This window comes from Cottoperca gobio, unplaced genomic scaffold (assembly GCF_900634415.1).
Source record: "Cottoperca gobio unplaced genomic scaffold, fCotGob3.1 fCotGob3_223arrow_ctg1, whole genome shotgun sequence".
Lineage (NCBI taxonomy): Eukaryota > Metazoa > Chordata > Actinopteri > Perciformes > Bovichtidae > Cottoperca > Cottoperca gobio.
Window position 1 is genome coordinate 30,001 of NW_021166855.1, and position 15,000 is coordinate 45,000.

At 41.3% G+C, this 15,000-nt stretch overlaps 2 protein-coding genes across 2 annotated transcripts in view; both read right to left on the bottom strand.

The window, feature by feature from the left end:
- Positions 1-4,479: 4,479 nt before the first annotated feature.
- On the bottom strand, positions 4,480-10,457 carry fbxo30a (F-box protein 30a). The gene is made up of 3 exons (XM_029426683.1): positions 10,256-10,457; positions 6,619-8,650; positions 4,480-6,205 (listed from the first exon to the last, which is right to left on the bottom strand). Exons 2-3 carry the CDS (start codon positions 8,611-8,613, stop codon positions 6,002-6,004), a joined length of 2,199 nt encoding a protein of 732 aa, XP_029282543.1. The 5' UTR covers positions 8,614-8,650; positions 10,256-10,457; the 3' UTR covers positions 4,480-6,001.
- An 889-nt stretch (positions 10,458-11,346) lies between these two features.
- LOC115004929 (uromodulin) overlaps positions 11,347-15,000 on the bottom strand; it is a 16,512-nt gene continuing 12,858 nt past the window's right edge. The window contains exon 9 of the mRNA XM_029426680.1: positions 11,347-11,823. Within this exon, the coding sequence (XP_029282540.1) occupies positions 11,648-11,823 (176 nt within the window). The 3' untranslated portion in view covers positions 11,347-11,647. The remainder of the gene's footprint in view (positions 11,824-15,000) is intronic.

Consider the following 15,000-nt stretch of genomic DNA (forward strand, 5'->3'; position numbering starts at 1 on the left):
TAGACGTGTGTGAGTGTGTGAGTGTGTGACGTCACAGGTAGACACAGATATGTGTTTACCAGGATGGCCGAGTGGTTAAGCCGTTGGATCCAGTGGAAGTCAGTCCTCGTGGGTTCGAACCCCACTCCTGGTAGGACACTGAAGTTGAAAGAGAAAATGTTCATGGTGAAAAGCTGTCACTCTGAGGTTGTGTTGTTGTTGTTGTGTTGATTAGGTGATGAGGTAAAAATAAATAATCTGCTCGTTGACTGCAAAAAGAAGAAATGTGTGCAAAATCTGTAATTAACAAACACAATATACACATGCAGTCACATTACACTAGCTCCTCCACTATACTCTAATAGTTTAACTGTAAAATATATATATATTTATTTATTAAATATTAGAACTCATTATATAATAATATAATATATATATTATATTAGAATATATAATGTGTATATTGTATATTGTACTTCACATATACTTCACATATTCTTCACATATACTTCACATATTCTTCACATATACTTCACATATACTTACATATACTTCACATATACTTCACTATTCTTCACATATACTTCACATATTCTTCACATATACTTCACATATACTTCACATATACTCACTACATATACTTCACATATACTTCACATATTCTTCACATATACTTCACATATTCTTCACATATACTTCACTACATATACTTCACTACATATACTTCACATATACTTACTTCCATATACTTCACATATACTTCACTACATATACTTCACATATACTTCACATATTCTTCACATATACTTCACATATACTTCACATATTCTTCACATATACTTCACATATACTTCACATATTCTTCACATATACTTCACTACATATACTTCACATATACTTCACATATTCTTCACATATACTTCACATATTCTTCACATATACTTCACATATACTTCCCATATACTTCACATATACTTCACTACATATACTTCACATATACTTCACATATTCTTCACATATTCTTCACATATACTTCACATATACTTCACATATACTTCACTACATATACTTCACATATACTTCACATATACTTCACTACATATACTTCACATATACTTCACTACATATACTTCACATATACTTCAACATATTCTTCACATATACTTCACATTACTTCACATATACTTCACATATACTTCACATATACTTCACATATTCTTCACATATTCTTCACATATACTTCACATATACTTCACATATACTTCACATAGTCTTCACATATACTTCACATATTCTTCACATATACTTACTACATATTCTTCACATATACTTCACATATTCTTCACATATACTTCACATATTACTTCACATATTCTTCACATATTCTTCACATATTCTTCACATATTCTTCACATATACTTCACATATTCTTCACATATTCTTCACATATACTTCACATATTCTTCACATATTACTTCACATATTCTTCACATATACTTCACATATACTTCACATATATACTTCACATATTCTTCACATATACTTCACACATATCTTCACATATTCCTTCACATATTCTTCACATATACTTCACATATTCTTCACATATTCTCACATATTCTTCACAATTCTTCACATATTCTTCACATATACTTCACATATTCTTCACATATTCTTCACATATACTTCACATATCTTCACATATTCTTCACATATACTTCACATATACTTCACTATTACTTCACATATTCTTCACATATACTTCACATATTCTTCACATATTCTTCACATATTCTTCACATATTCTTCACATATACTTCACATATTCTTCACATATACTTCACATATTCTTCACATATACTTCACTACATATTCTTCACATATTCTTCACATATTCTTCACATATTCTTCACATATTCTTCACATATTCTTCACATATTCTTCACATATTCTTCACATATTCTTCACATATACTTCACATATCTTCACATATACTTCACATATTCTTCACATATTCTTCACATATTTCTTCACATATACTTCACATATCTTCACATATTCTTCACATATTACTTCACATATTCTTCACATATTCTTCACATATACTTCACATATTCTTCACATATTCTTCACATATACTTCACATATTCTTCACATATACTTCACATATTCTTCACATATACTTCACATATTCTTCACATATTCTTCACATATTCTTCACATATTCTTCACATATACTTCACATATACTTCACATATACTTCACATATTCTTCACATATTCTTCACATATTCTTCACATATACTTCACATATTCTTCACATATTCTTCACATATACTTCACATATTCTTCACATATTCTTCACATATTCTTCACATATACTTCACATATTCTTCACATATTCTTCACATATACTTCACATATTCTTCACATATACTTCACATATTCTTCACATATTCTTCACATATTCTTCACATATACTTCACATATTCTTCACATATACTTCACATATTCTTCACATATTCTTCACATATACTTCACATATACTTCACATATTCTTCACATATACTTCACATATTCTTCACATATACTTCACATATACTTCACATATTCTTCACATATACTTCACATATACTTCACATATTCTTCACATATACTTCACATATTCTTCACATATTACTTCACATATTCTTCACATATTACTTCACATATACTTCACATATTCTTCACATATACTTCACATATTCTTCACCATATTCTTCACATATTCTTCACTATTCTTCACATATACTTCCAACATATACTTCACATATTCTTCACATATTCTTCACATATTCTTCACATATTCTTCACATATACTTCACATTTCTTCACATATTCTTCACATATCTTCACATATTCTTCACATATACTTCACATATTCTTCACATATTCTTCACATATACTTCACATATTCTTCACATATACTTCACATTATTCACATATTTCACATTCTTCACATAGTACTTCACATATTTCTAACTTAAAATTCTCACATATTCTTCAATATTTTCAACATATCTTCCACATGTTTTCACGTTCTTCACCATATTCTTCACATATACTTCACAATTCTTCACATTATTCTTCAATATTATTCACACTATTCTGCACCTATTCTTAACATGTTCTCCACATCTTCCAACATTACTCACATGTTTCACATATTCTTCACATGTTCTTCACATATTCTTCACATAATCTTCACATATTCTTCACATATACTGCACATTCTTACTTCACATTATTCACATATCTTACATATTCTTTCACATATACTTCACATATACTTACATATACTCACATGTTCTTCACCTATTCTTCACATGTTTCTTCACATATTCTTCACATATTCTTCACATATTCTTCACATATACTTCACATATACTTCACATATACTTCACATGTTCTTCACATATACTTCACATATCCTGCAGGATTCTTGCTGTTCAGAGTTTTATCCTCAAGATTGTTTGCACTTATTGTCGCTTTGGACAATTGCGTCAGCTGAATGAACTGTAACGTAATATAATATAATGTAACGTAACGTAACGTAATCTGGTCCAAATGTAAACAACAATATAAACTCCCTCCTGTGTTGATTGACAGCAGAAAGCAGCAACACGTGCTTGTAGTCTCAGCGCGTGTGTTCACCAGGTGTGTACTTTAATGTGACGTCGTTGTGTGTCACTGGGCCACACGTGAACACCTGTGCAGGTTCTGCTCTGTTCCCTTTAACGTCACGTGCTGCTCCATCACAACACGCGTCTGGTGCCATCCAGCCCAACAGGCAGAACTGAGCATGCGCACTGGATTAAAGTTACTAAAACTGATCCTGTTGATGTGGACAATATGGAGACACGTTGGTTAAACGAAAGTGACATTATTTATACTTCCAATGTTATTTATTGGTTCTCTTTTTGTTTCTGTATCAGTGTACAAGATGATAGAGGGTATTTTTAATGAATCCGATGGAAATAGATTATTTAGAAAGGGTTTGTAAATTCTCTGCCAGCCCATTAAAACAAACACAATCCTAGAACTTCAAACTTAATCTTTTAAAATAGTTTTTGTTTTGTTTTCCTGAACTCCACATTCAGTCCTGCAGAGAACAGTTCATAATAAACCATTAAAGTTCTGGGAGCTTTAATGCAGAGTGCAAACCACTTTTCATTTCTTGTCCTGTCCCCGACACAGACGAGGCTGTCATCAGATCACCCTCAGGCTGGGGGGGTTTCCCTCTGGTTCACTTTTATTATGAATGAAAAGTAAAACATTTGTTACCTCCAGGTTCTGGTGACGGAGCCTGTTCCTCTCCTGACTGAACTAAAACATGTTCCAACCTTTCAAATGTATATTAGAATAACATCTTCACTAACGATCTGGAGCAGCAGTAAAATAATAAGTTTCACAAAGTTTGCATTTGTGATTAGTGTTGAAGGAACTTTGCACAATAAAAAAACAAACATTTAAAAACAGCTTCTTTATTAAAATGCTTCAAAAGTCAAACATCTGAAGCAGATCGTGAAAAACAGCCGTCAGTGAAGTGTTGATGCAGATACTGAACAGGAGACTGACGGTGACATGTCTTCACTGACGCTCTGAGCCTGAGAAATAATCTGTACGATGTGTATATATGTGTGTGTGTGTGTGTGTGTGTGTGTGTGAGAGACTCGTGATAGTTTCAAACTTGCATGCATTAACTCGAGGGAGAAAAGTTCCCGCTACTTCAGCAAAACACCCTCAGAATGAACATTAAAGTTTACAGTACATGCCTTCATGTGCAAATCATTCAAAATACAAATCAAAGTACCAGTAAAAAACAGAAACAAAGCAAACAATACATTTACTGCTTAAAGTAAAAAGACAGCTTAGTGATGTCATCGCTTCAAACGTATAAAAACAAACTCGCACAGTAATCACTTCCTGTCAGACTTTATCTCTTCAAACAAACCCAAGTTCTGCCGACGGCCGGGTTTTACTTCCTGGTTATAAACTGAGTCCAGAGAATACTGAGCGGTACATCCCATAATAACATCATGCTACAACCCTGAGACGCCAACACACAAGATAAATAATGAAACTGAACAGTGTGTGTCCACACCTGTCCTGCAGGAGCACATTCATCCTGTCACTCTGCACAGCACCACCGCCTCGCTGCTGATGTGTTACTATGGAAACCATTCCTCTGCTCCTCCAGATGTTGTGATGTACGAAGTGTCTTTATTACTTTTAATATAGATGAACAAACTTCAAACCTGCAGCCTCATAATATAATAATTACTTTCTAACACTTCTGTATTATAATATATTTGTAAAGTTATTTAAAGTCAGTAAAATTAATTTCTTTATATTTCTGTAATAAATATACAAACATTAATCTGCACGAGAAAAGTGTAACAATCTCCTCCGAACGCTGAGCGTCATGCTCATCGTGCAGACACCGTGCAGACCCCCCCCACAGATGTTTGGCCTTAAAGGGGAAGTTCACCCTTAACGTTAACCATCAGTGTCACCGAGTTCTGGAAGCAGAAGTAAAAACATCGGCGTCAGCTGTTCACCAGGACGGGTTTAGTTTTAGTGAAGATGCTTATAAAGAGACTTTATTATTAGAGTTTGTAAACTTCATCAAGACTGTTCTACGTCTCTGATTCTTGGTTCTCTGCGGAGGCAGCAGAGGAAATAAAGTTGTCTTTAGGAGTTCAAGGACACACGGAGGAGCTGATGTACAGGGGGGAAGTTTTCCTTTTTAAAATGTAGAATGAATTGTGTGGTCACAAGGTAGAAACCTGCACCAGAACGCCGTGTAGCACAGGACGATATAAAACCCACGTGGTCGTGTACATGTCTGAATAGATGAGTGGAAGATGGCGACGGCAGCACGTAGACATTCCTAACGTTCCCCAGGAGTTCTCTTTAGGCAGAAGAGACTGTAAACACTGGAGGAAGCTGAGTTCTGATGTCTCAGGACGCCCTCGGCTCGCTCAGGCAACAGGTTTGAGAACGGAGCGTAAACACCTTCCCTCCTTGGTGAGCTCCCTGGTGAAACACATGCAGGGCAGCGGCACGGCCTCATCCCGACGAGAGATCTGGTTGAACTTGCACTTCTTGAGGTGGTCGGCCATGCTGGCGATGTTGGCGAACTTCCACTCGTTCACCGTCCCAAAAGCCGTGCTGAACCTCCACACCTGGGGGACAAACGAGAGAATCAGAATACTCATCATGCCGTGACGCCGCTTATTAAATCAGACGCAAGACGTTTCCAGGTCATTCAACACTTCAGTGACTTGGTCGGGAACATTTTGTCCAAATGTTTGTTGTTTATTTTTCTGAAACTGAGAATCAGTAAAATCTCCACTTTAAGTAAATAAGTCTGAAACTCATCGATTTAAAGAAATCTTAGTCGGCTGAACAATTAAAATCGATTTATTGAGATTTATATTTAAATGTCTTTAAATGTTTTGTCACTTTAATATAAAACAACATTTCTGCAGGAAACGAATAATGTTCTGCAGCATTAATAATAATAAATAATAAATATAATTTATAACAAACAAAGCATTTTCAGACTTGAAGGCTCCACAGGAACCTTGTGACGAACCTTGTTTGTGATCTGCCACGAAGACGAGCCGTCAGCGCGCCGCGTCTTCTCCCACAGCAGGACGACCATGCCCCGCATCTTTAGCAGACTGGCACACACGTCCCTCATGGTGCGGGACACCCGGGACAGCTGGCACAAGCTGAAGCCGTCCAGGAAGCTCGCCACGTGTTGCAGCACCTCGAAGGGAAGACCGCTGAACTGGTCGCACCGGGAGCCGAAGCGGCAGCTTATCCTCGGGAGGTTTTCCCCAGCGCTTAAAGGCACGCCGGGCCGAACCCCGAAGGAGCCGAGGTGTCTGTCGTGGATGACCATGAAGCCCTGCACAGACGGGCAGAAGCGTCTCTGGGAGTAGGTGCAGCCATAGTAGGCCAGGGGGCAGCGATGCTCCATCCAGCCGTTGAGCCCGGCGTGAATGTCACCGTGCACGTTTTTGAAATGCGACGAGAACTCGTCCCGCCGGAACAGCTGCCCGCACACGAACGTGAACATGGAGCGCTGCTTCGTCTGGTACCGAGCCACACATTCCAGCACCAGGTCCAGCCTGAGGGTGTGGAAGGGGCTCGGGTTGGAGAGCTGCGGGCTGGCGTGGTCGCAGGCGGAGGCCGAGGCGATGTCTCCCACCATGGTGTTGGTGGCGAGGATGGCCGAAGGGAAGGAGAACGTCTGCGTACCAAAGTCGATGTGGTAGCCGTCGACAAATCTGCTGTCCGAAATGCCTCGCCCCCCCGGGGAGTCGCCCAGGCAGAAGAGCAACGCCGCAGTGATGAGGTCGATGCCGTGGAGGCCCAAGGGGTCGTCCGCTACCTCCAGGTCAGACGTGTCCACGGACTTGTCCTCCATCTTTGCTCGAAATAAGTACGGGTCCGACAGCAGCGCCCGACGCCCGTTAAATGTAAACATGCTTATTCCTCGGAGCACTTCCACGTTCTGGAGTTTCCTCTCTAAACAGCGGTACCTGAGTTCAGTGGGTAAGTGTTGTAGGAAGTTATTCCTCACGTGGTCCGACAGCAGGAATGGCATCGGACGTGGAGCTGGCGCTTGATGGGGCGTCGGAGGCTCCAGAGCGACGACAGGCAGGCAGTCCTGAGGCCTCGCTGGCCACAGCAGGTCGTAATCGTTGATCGGCTTCTCGATGACGTCGCCTTTCTCGTCAAACAACTCTACTAAATCATTTTCTTCCACCCAGTTAATCCCATCATCTGTCCCGACTGCACAGTCCACTCCTCCCACTGCTCCCAGTTCACACTCTGAGTCCGAGTCGCTCTCCTGCATGTCCACATTCTTCCCGCCCTCCGCGACATAAACGTGACGACCGTCACCGTTTTCTCCATCGTGGAGCGCTCCGTTCTTATCAGTCCTGTCCCCGTTTAAGTTTCCAACAATCACTTCAATATCCTTGGAGTTGGTGAGGATGTCCAAGGCCGCTGCTAAACTTCTGCTCGTGTCCACGGAGCCTCTGTACAACCCGCCGTATGGCTCCTCTTCCATCTCCACCGGTGCCGGCACCGCCTCCGGGAGACTGGACGCAGTGGCCATTTTGTCCCTTTCAACCACTTCCTTATCTCCGTTCTTTGACACGGTGGTCGTGACCTTCAGGGACTCCAGCAGCATCCTCTGATCCTGCAGAGCTAAGGCCATGTCCAGCTGCTCCACCTCATCAAAGTCTTTGCTCAAGTTTTCATAAGACTCGCGATCTGCGTAGCTCACAGGCCAGCGGTTCCACTCCATAGTACAACACACGATGCTCGCCGGGCACGTTGCCAGATGTTTTGCCATCCTGATCCTCGCGATAGAGAAGGGGCAGCCGAACACGCTGTTAAGGCACGGCAGCCGCTCGTACGGACACAGCAGACGGTGCTCCTCCAGTTTGCACGAGTGAAACACTGCTCCGCAGACGAGGGGGCAGCCGATGAGGTCGCAGCAAACCCCCGGCTCTGGTCTCACCATGCATCTTCTCTTGATGCAGTTGAGGCAGTGGGAGTGCAGGCTCTCCATGTTCTCTGACTGTTTGTCACCGCCCAAAGTGTTCAACCTGAAACAAAGTCAACGAACACATTAGTGCGGTCCTCCATAGAGAAGCACTCACTCCACTTCGACCACACATCTGTGGAACTGAGCTTCTGCACAACCAATCATGCAGAAGCTTTAACTCACGGATATTCCCTCAATATTTCATATGCTGAGAAATTTGAGTTTTAGGACCACCGGACCAAGTACGGAGGTGGACTGATACTGGGAGGTACCAGCGGGCAAAATACTTATTTCACAAGTCTTAAGAAACCAAATGCAAACGAGTCGAGGCAACAACAATGTTTCAGGTAAACACCGGAAGCCGCTGGCGTTACATTATCCCAAGAACATAATGCAACTCTGACGCTAAACACTCGTGAGATACACAACTTATTTTATTCTCTGGGCTTTATCACTTGCTGATTAGTCTTTGTCCACAATGCACAGATCTGTGAGTCTCTCTAAGAATCATTCAAAATCACAACTTTAAATCTTGTGTTTCGGAAACCAGGTCATGGCAACAGCAGTGTTATGAGGTAAACATGTGAAGCAGTGGAACAGAACATGCTGCTGCTACATTATCCCACAGACATAATGCAACTCTGACCCAACACCTCAGATCACTTCACAGATTATTCTCCATCTGCTTTTGGCAATAAGTTTGTTTTTGTATCACTAAGTCGTTAAACATTTAAACACTTGACCTTTAGAGGAACTGGGATTGACATTTCTCACTATTTTCTAAAGTTTTATAGATTGATCCATAATAAAGTATAGTTACTGCCCCACATCTTTGGACTTTAGGGCTTTCTGATATTTATAGATTTTTCTAGGATGCATGTTATTAGATTTTTGAGCTGCTTTAATCGATATAATTTGTCACTGTTCAACATTATGTTGTCTTGGGGGGAATTCGAACAACAAACTATTCTGTAACTTCAGCCTCGCACGTGTTCTCTCTGTGCATGTTTACTAAATCTTTCGTTAAGTAACCTTTCACAACACCCCTCTTAGGTTTCATGGTGACACCGGTTCTTCCAGGACTTCAGGTCAAACCTGACCCTCACCTTTAAATCTCTTGGTTCTGCCCTTCATTTGAAGTTTGATGCATTTCAACATCTTATGCAAAGTGTTTGGCAGCCAGCAGCAACAGACCCACGAGGTAAACACCTCTGAATCATGAGGGATTATGTTGGGAGTGTGAAGGGATTTGCAGGATAAGAAATCTGGCTGAAAGGACACCAAACTATATTTTAAAGACCCACAATAAATCCAAACCGCAAAGCCACACAGGAGAGCTATTGTTGAAGTGTTTGCCGGCATGGTACACAACAGCTAGTTTAGTTACGCAAGCACAGCTGGTGAGTTAGCAAACAGCTAAAAACAACCGGCTCTAATAATGCTAACCTTTTAAACTGAGAGGCATCATTTGTCATATGTTAAACTGAAAGAAGTTTCTTTTTCTTTTTTTTTTTTTTTAAACTGGGCACGGAAAGTGTGAGTTAAGTAAAAATAAACTTTAAGTTAAACAAAAGAACAACAACCTGGCCAGACAGTTAGCATTAGCAGCTAAACTTCGTTAGCCTACTTAGCTAAGTTGGCTTAAAATCTTCCATAAAGTACTTACCCGAGTAACGGGGATCTCCGGGTGTATTTTATCAATACTTCTTTACTTATATCAGCACTGTCGACTTCAGATAACTGCAGCTAAATAAGCATATCGGTGTTAAAAGTGTGGAAATGTTCCCTGACACGAACTGGCTGCGGCTGGTTCTCCGGCTGAGACTCTGCTCTGAGCGGCGTCTGTGTTGATCCTGGAGAGGCACGCACGCCGCAGCGACGTCATCACGTAAATGACGTGGTCCTATTTATGGACGCAGACTGAGCCGCGGCCCTGATATAGACCGAGAGGGGAACACCGCGGGACGCTTTTACTTTGTTATTTTGGGATTTTAATGGATGCAGACTCTTGCCAGGCAATTCAAATGACTTGCTTGGTGTTCTTGCCGTAGCAATATAAAAATAATATGAAAATAATAAACTGTATTTGCACCTTTTTATACTTTACAATAAAAGGTATTAGAACTTAAAAAACAGGGATAGAATGCATAAAATAAGAAGGAAAATAAAACCCACTGAATAATAATTAAAATCATATTTGCAGCACAGATCAAACACCTGTGTTTATTAACTTCAGTGGGATCATTTTAATTTATTAAACCAATAAAAAATGTAAGTATTAAGTTTTTCTTATCGTGCTATATTTAGTCTTTGGGACTTCTGTTGTTTCTATATATGGTGGACAAAGTACTCGGATGTTCTACTTAAATAAAAGTTATTCTACTACAATGTAGAAATATTCTGCTTCAAGTAAAAAATATAAATAATTAAAATACCAAAAGTAAAAGTCCTCATTGTGCAGAATAAAATATATTATGTTATTAAATTATAATTATTGCTGCATTAATGTGTTCATCACTCATTTGAATGACTTCATAAACTGCTGTGTTGCTTGTTAATTTCACCAATAAATGTTGTTTTAATTGGATTATATTTTGTATTAATAATCTGAATCTGAGGAGAAACTTAAACTGACATGTAGTGAAGTGCAAAGTAGCAGAAAATAGAAACGCTGAAGTAAAATACAAGTAGGCCTAAAACTTGCACTTAAGTAAACTTACTTAGTTAAAAGTACACGAGACGACACTTTGAGGGAAACCTTTTTATTAAGATGATTTCTTACACTTCCAAGAGAAACATGCTCTGATCCTGTTTATGAATCACACCTGTACCTGTCGGAGCTGCAGAAACACTTTCGATGTTTTCAGCCTCACATGTCGAGATTTGCTGCTCTTCTCCATTTTATATCAAAGTGACAGAACAAGACATTGAAACACATCAGCTTGGACTTTGACAACCTGGGAAGGACATTTGAACGATGCATCTACAGAAGATTCTGCAGATTAATACATGATGATGATAATCAGCAGCCTTTCTCTTCTCCAGAAGGTCCCCTGCTTCATGAGGCCACCTCTGACATGTGGTGGACGTTGGACAAGATGAGCTGCGCCTCCCTCGCCGGGTAGAAATGTCTGGAGCGCAGCCACAGCCTCCCGAACACCCCCGAGACCAGCAGCAGCCCCAGCAGCAGCCCCCCGAGGACAAATGTCTCCACAGCAGGGAGGACGCCCGCATCTGCATGGAGACAGGTGGACACACTCTGCATGAGAATACACTCCTACAGCGGGGGACAGTACTGCCTGTACTGCATGTACTGCATGTACTGCATGTACTGCCTGTACTGCATGTACTGCATGTACTGCATGTACTGCATGTACTGTCTGTACAGCATGTACTGCATGTACTGCATGTACTGCATGTACTGCATGTACTGTCTGTACAGCATGTACAGCATGTACTGCATGTACTGCATGTACTGCATGTACTGCCTGTACTGCATGTACTGCATGTACTGCATGTACTGTCTGTACAGCATGTACTGCATGTACTGCATGTACTGCATGTACTGCATGTACTGCATGTACTGTCTGTACAGCATGTACTGCATGTACTGTCTGTACAGCATGTACTGCATGTACTGCATGTACTGCATGTAAAGCATGAACTCCCTGTACCGCATGTACCGCATGTACTGCATGTAAAGCATGTACTGCCTGTACTGCATGTACTGCATGTACAGCATGTACTGCATGTACTGCCTGTACCGCATGTACTGCATGTACTGCATGTAAAGCATGTACTGCCTGTACCGCATGTACCGCATGTACTGCATGTAAAGCATGTACTGCCTGTACTGCATGTACTGCATGTACTGCATGTACAGCATGTACTGCATGTACTGCCTGTACTGCATGTACTGCATGTACTGCCTGTACTGCATGTACTGCATGTACTGCATGTAAAGCATGAACTCCCTGTACCGCATGTACCGCATGTACTGCATGTAAAGCATGTACTGCCTGTACTGCATGTACTGCATGTACTGCCTGTACTGCATGTACAGCATGTAAAGCATGAACTCCCTGTACCGCATGTACCGCATGTACTGCATGTAAAGCATGTACTGCCTGTACTGCATGTACTGCATGTACTGCCTGTACTGCATGTACTGCATGTACTGCATGTACAGCATGTACTGCATGTACTGCCTGTACTGCATGTACTGCATGTACTGCCTGTACTGCATGTACTGCATGTACAGCATGTACAGCATGTACTGCATGTACAGCATGTACTGCATGTACTCATGTACTGCATGTACAGCATGTACTGCATGTACAGCATGTACTGCATGTACTGCCTGTACTGCATGTACTCATGTACTGCATGTACTCATGTACTGCATGTACAGCATGTACTCCCTGTACAGCATGTACAGCATGTACAGCATGTACTGCATGTACAGCATGTACAGCATGTACTCCCTGTACTGCATGTACAGCATGTACAGCATGTACTGCATGTACTCATGTACTGCATGTACAGCATGTACTCCCTGTACTGCATGTACAGCATGTACAGCATGTACTGCATGTACAGCATGTACAGCATGTACTGCATGTACTGCCTGTAAAGCATGAACTCCCTGTACCGCATGTACCGCATGTACTGCATGTACAGCATGTACTGCATGTACTGCATGTAAAGCATGTACTGCATGTACAGCATGTACTGCATGTACTGCATGTACAGCATGTACTGCCTGTAAAGCATGAACTCCCTGTACCGCATGTACCGCATGTACTGCATGTACAGCATGTACTGCATGTACTGCATGTAAAGCATGTACTGCATGTACAGCATGTACCGCATGTACTGCATGTAAAGCATGTACAGCATGTACTGCATGTACTGCATGTACAGCATGTACTGCCTGTAAAGCATGAACTCCCTGTACCGCATGTACTGCATGTAAAGCATGTACAGCATGTACTCCCTGTACAGCATGTACCGCATGTACTGCATGTACAGCATGTACTGCATGTACTGCATGTACTGTCTGTACAGCATGTACTGCATGTACTGCATGTACTGCATGTACTGCATGTACTGCATGTACTGTCTGTACAGCATGTACTGCATGTACTGTCTGTACAGCATGTACTGCATGTACTGCATGTACTGCATGTAAAGCATGAACTCCCTGTACCGCATGTACCGCATGTACTGCATGTAAAGCATGTACTGCCTGTACTGCATGTACTGCATGTACAGCATGTACTGCATGTACTGCCTGTACCGCATGTACTGCATGTACTGCATGTAAAGCATGTACTGCCTGTACCGCATGTACCGCATGTACTGCATGTAAAGCATGTACTGCCTGTACTGCATGTACTGCATGTACAGCATGTACTGCATGTACTGCCTGTACTGCATGTACTGCATGTACTGCCTGTACTGCATGTACTGCATGTACTGCATGTAAAGCATGAACTCCCTGTACCGCATGTACCGCATGTACTGCATGTAAAGCATGTACTGCCTGTACTGCATGTACTGCATGTACTGCCTGTACTGCATGTACAGCATGTAAAGCATGAACTCCCTGTACCGCATGTACCGCATGTACTGCATGTAAAGCATGTACTGCCTGTACTGCATGTACTGCATGTACTGCCTGTACTGCATGTACTGCATGTACTGCATGTACAGCATGTACTGCATGTACTGCCTGTACTGCATGTATGCATGTACTGCATGTACTGCATGTACTGCATGTACAGCATGTACAGCATGTACTGCATGTACAGCATGTACTGCATGTACTCATGTACTGCATGTACAGCATGTACTGCATGTACAGCATGTACTGCATGTACTGCCTGTACTGCATGTACTCATGTACTGCATGTACTCATGTACTGCATGTACAGCATGTACTCCCTGTACAGCATGTACAGCATGTACAGCATGTACTGCATGTACAGCATGTACTGCATGTACAGCATGTACTCCCTGTACTGCATGTACAGCATGTACAGCATGTACTGCATGTACTCATGTACTGCATGTACAGCATGTACTCCCTGTACTGCATGTACAGCATGTACAGCATGTAATGCATGTACAGCATGTACAGCATGTACTGCATGTACTGCCTGTAAAGCATGAACTCCCTGTACCGCATGTACCGCATGTACTGCATGTACAGCATGTACTGCATGTACTGCATGTAAAGCATGTACTGCATGTACAGCATGTACTGCATGTACTGCATGTACAGCATGTACTGCCTGTAAAGCATGAACTCCCTGTACCGCATGTACCGCATGTACTGCATGTACAGCATGTACTGCATTGTACTGCATGTAAAGCATGTACTGCATGTACAGCATGTACCGCATGTAC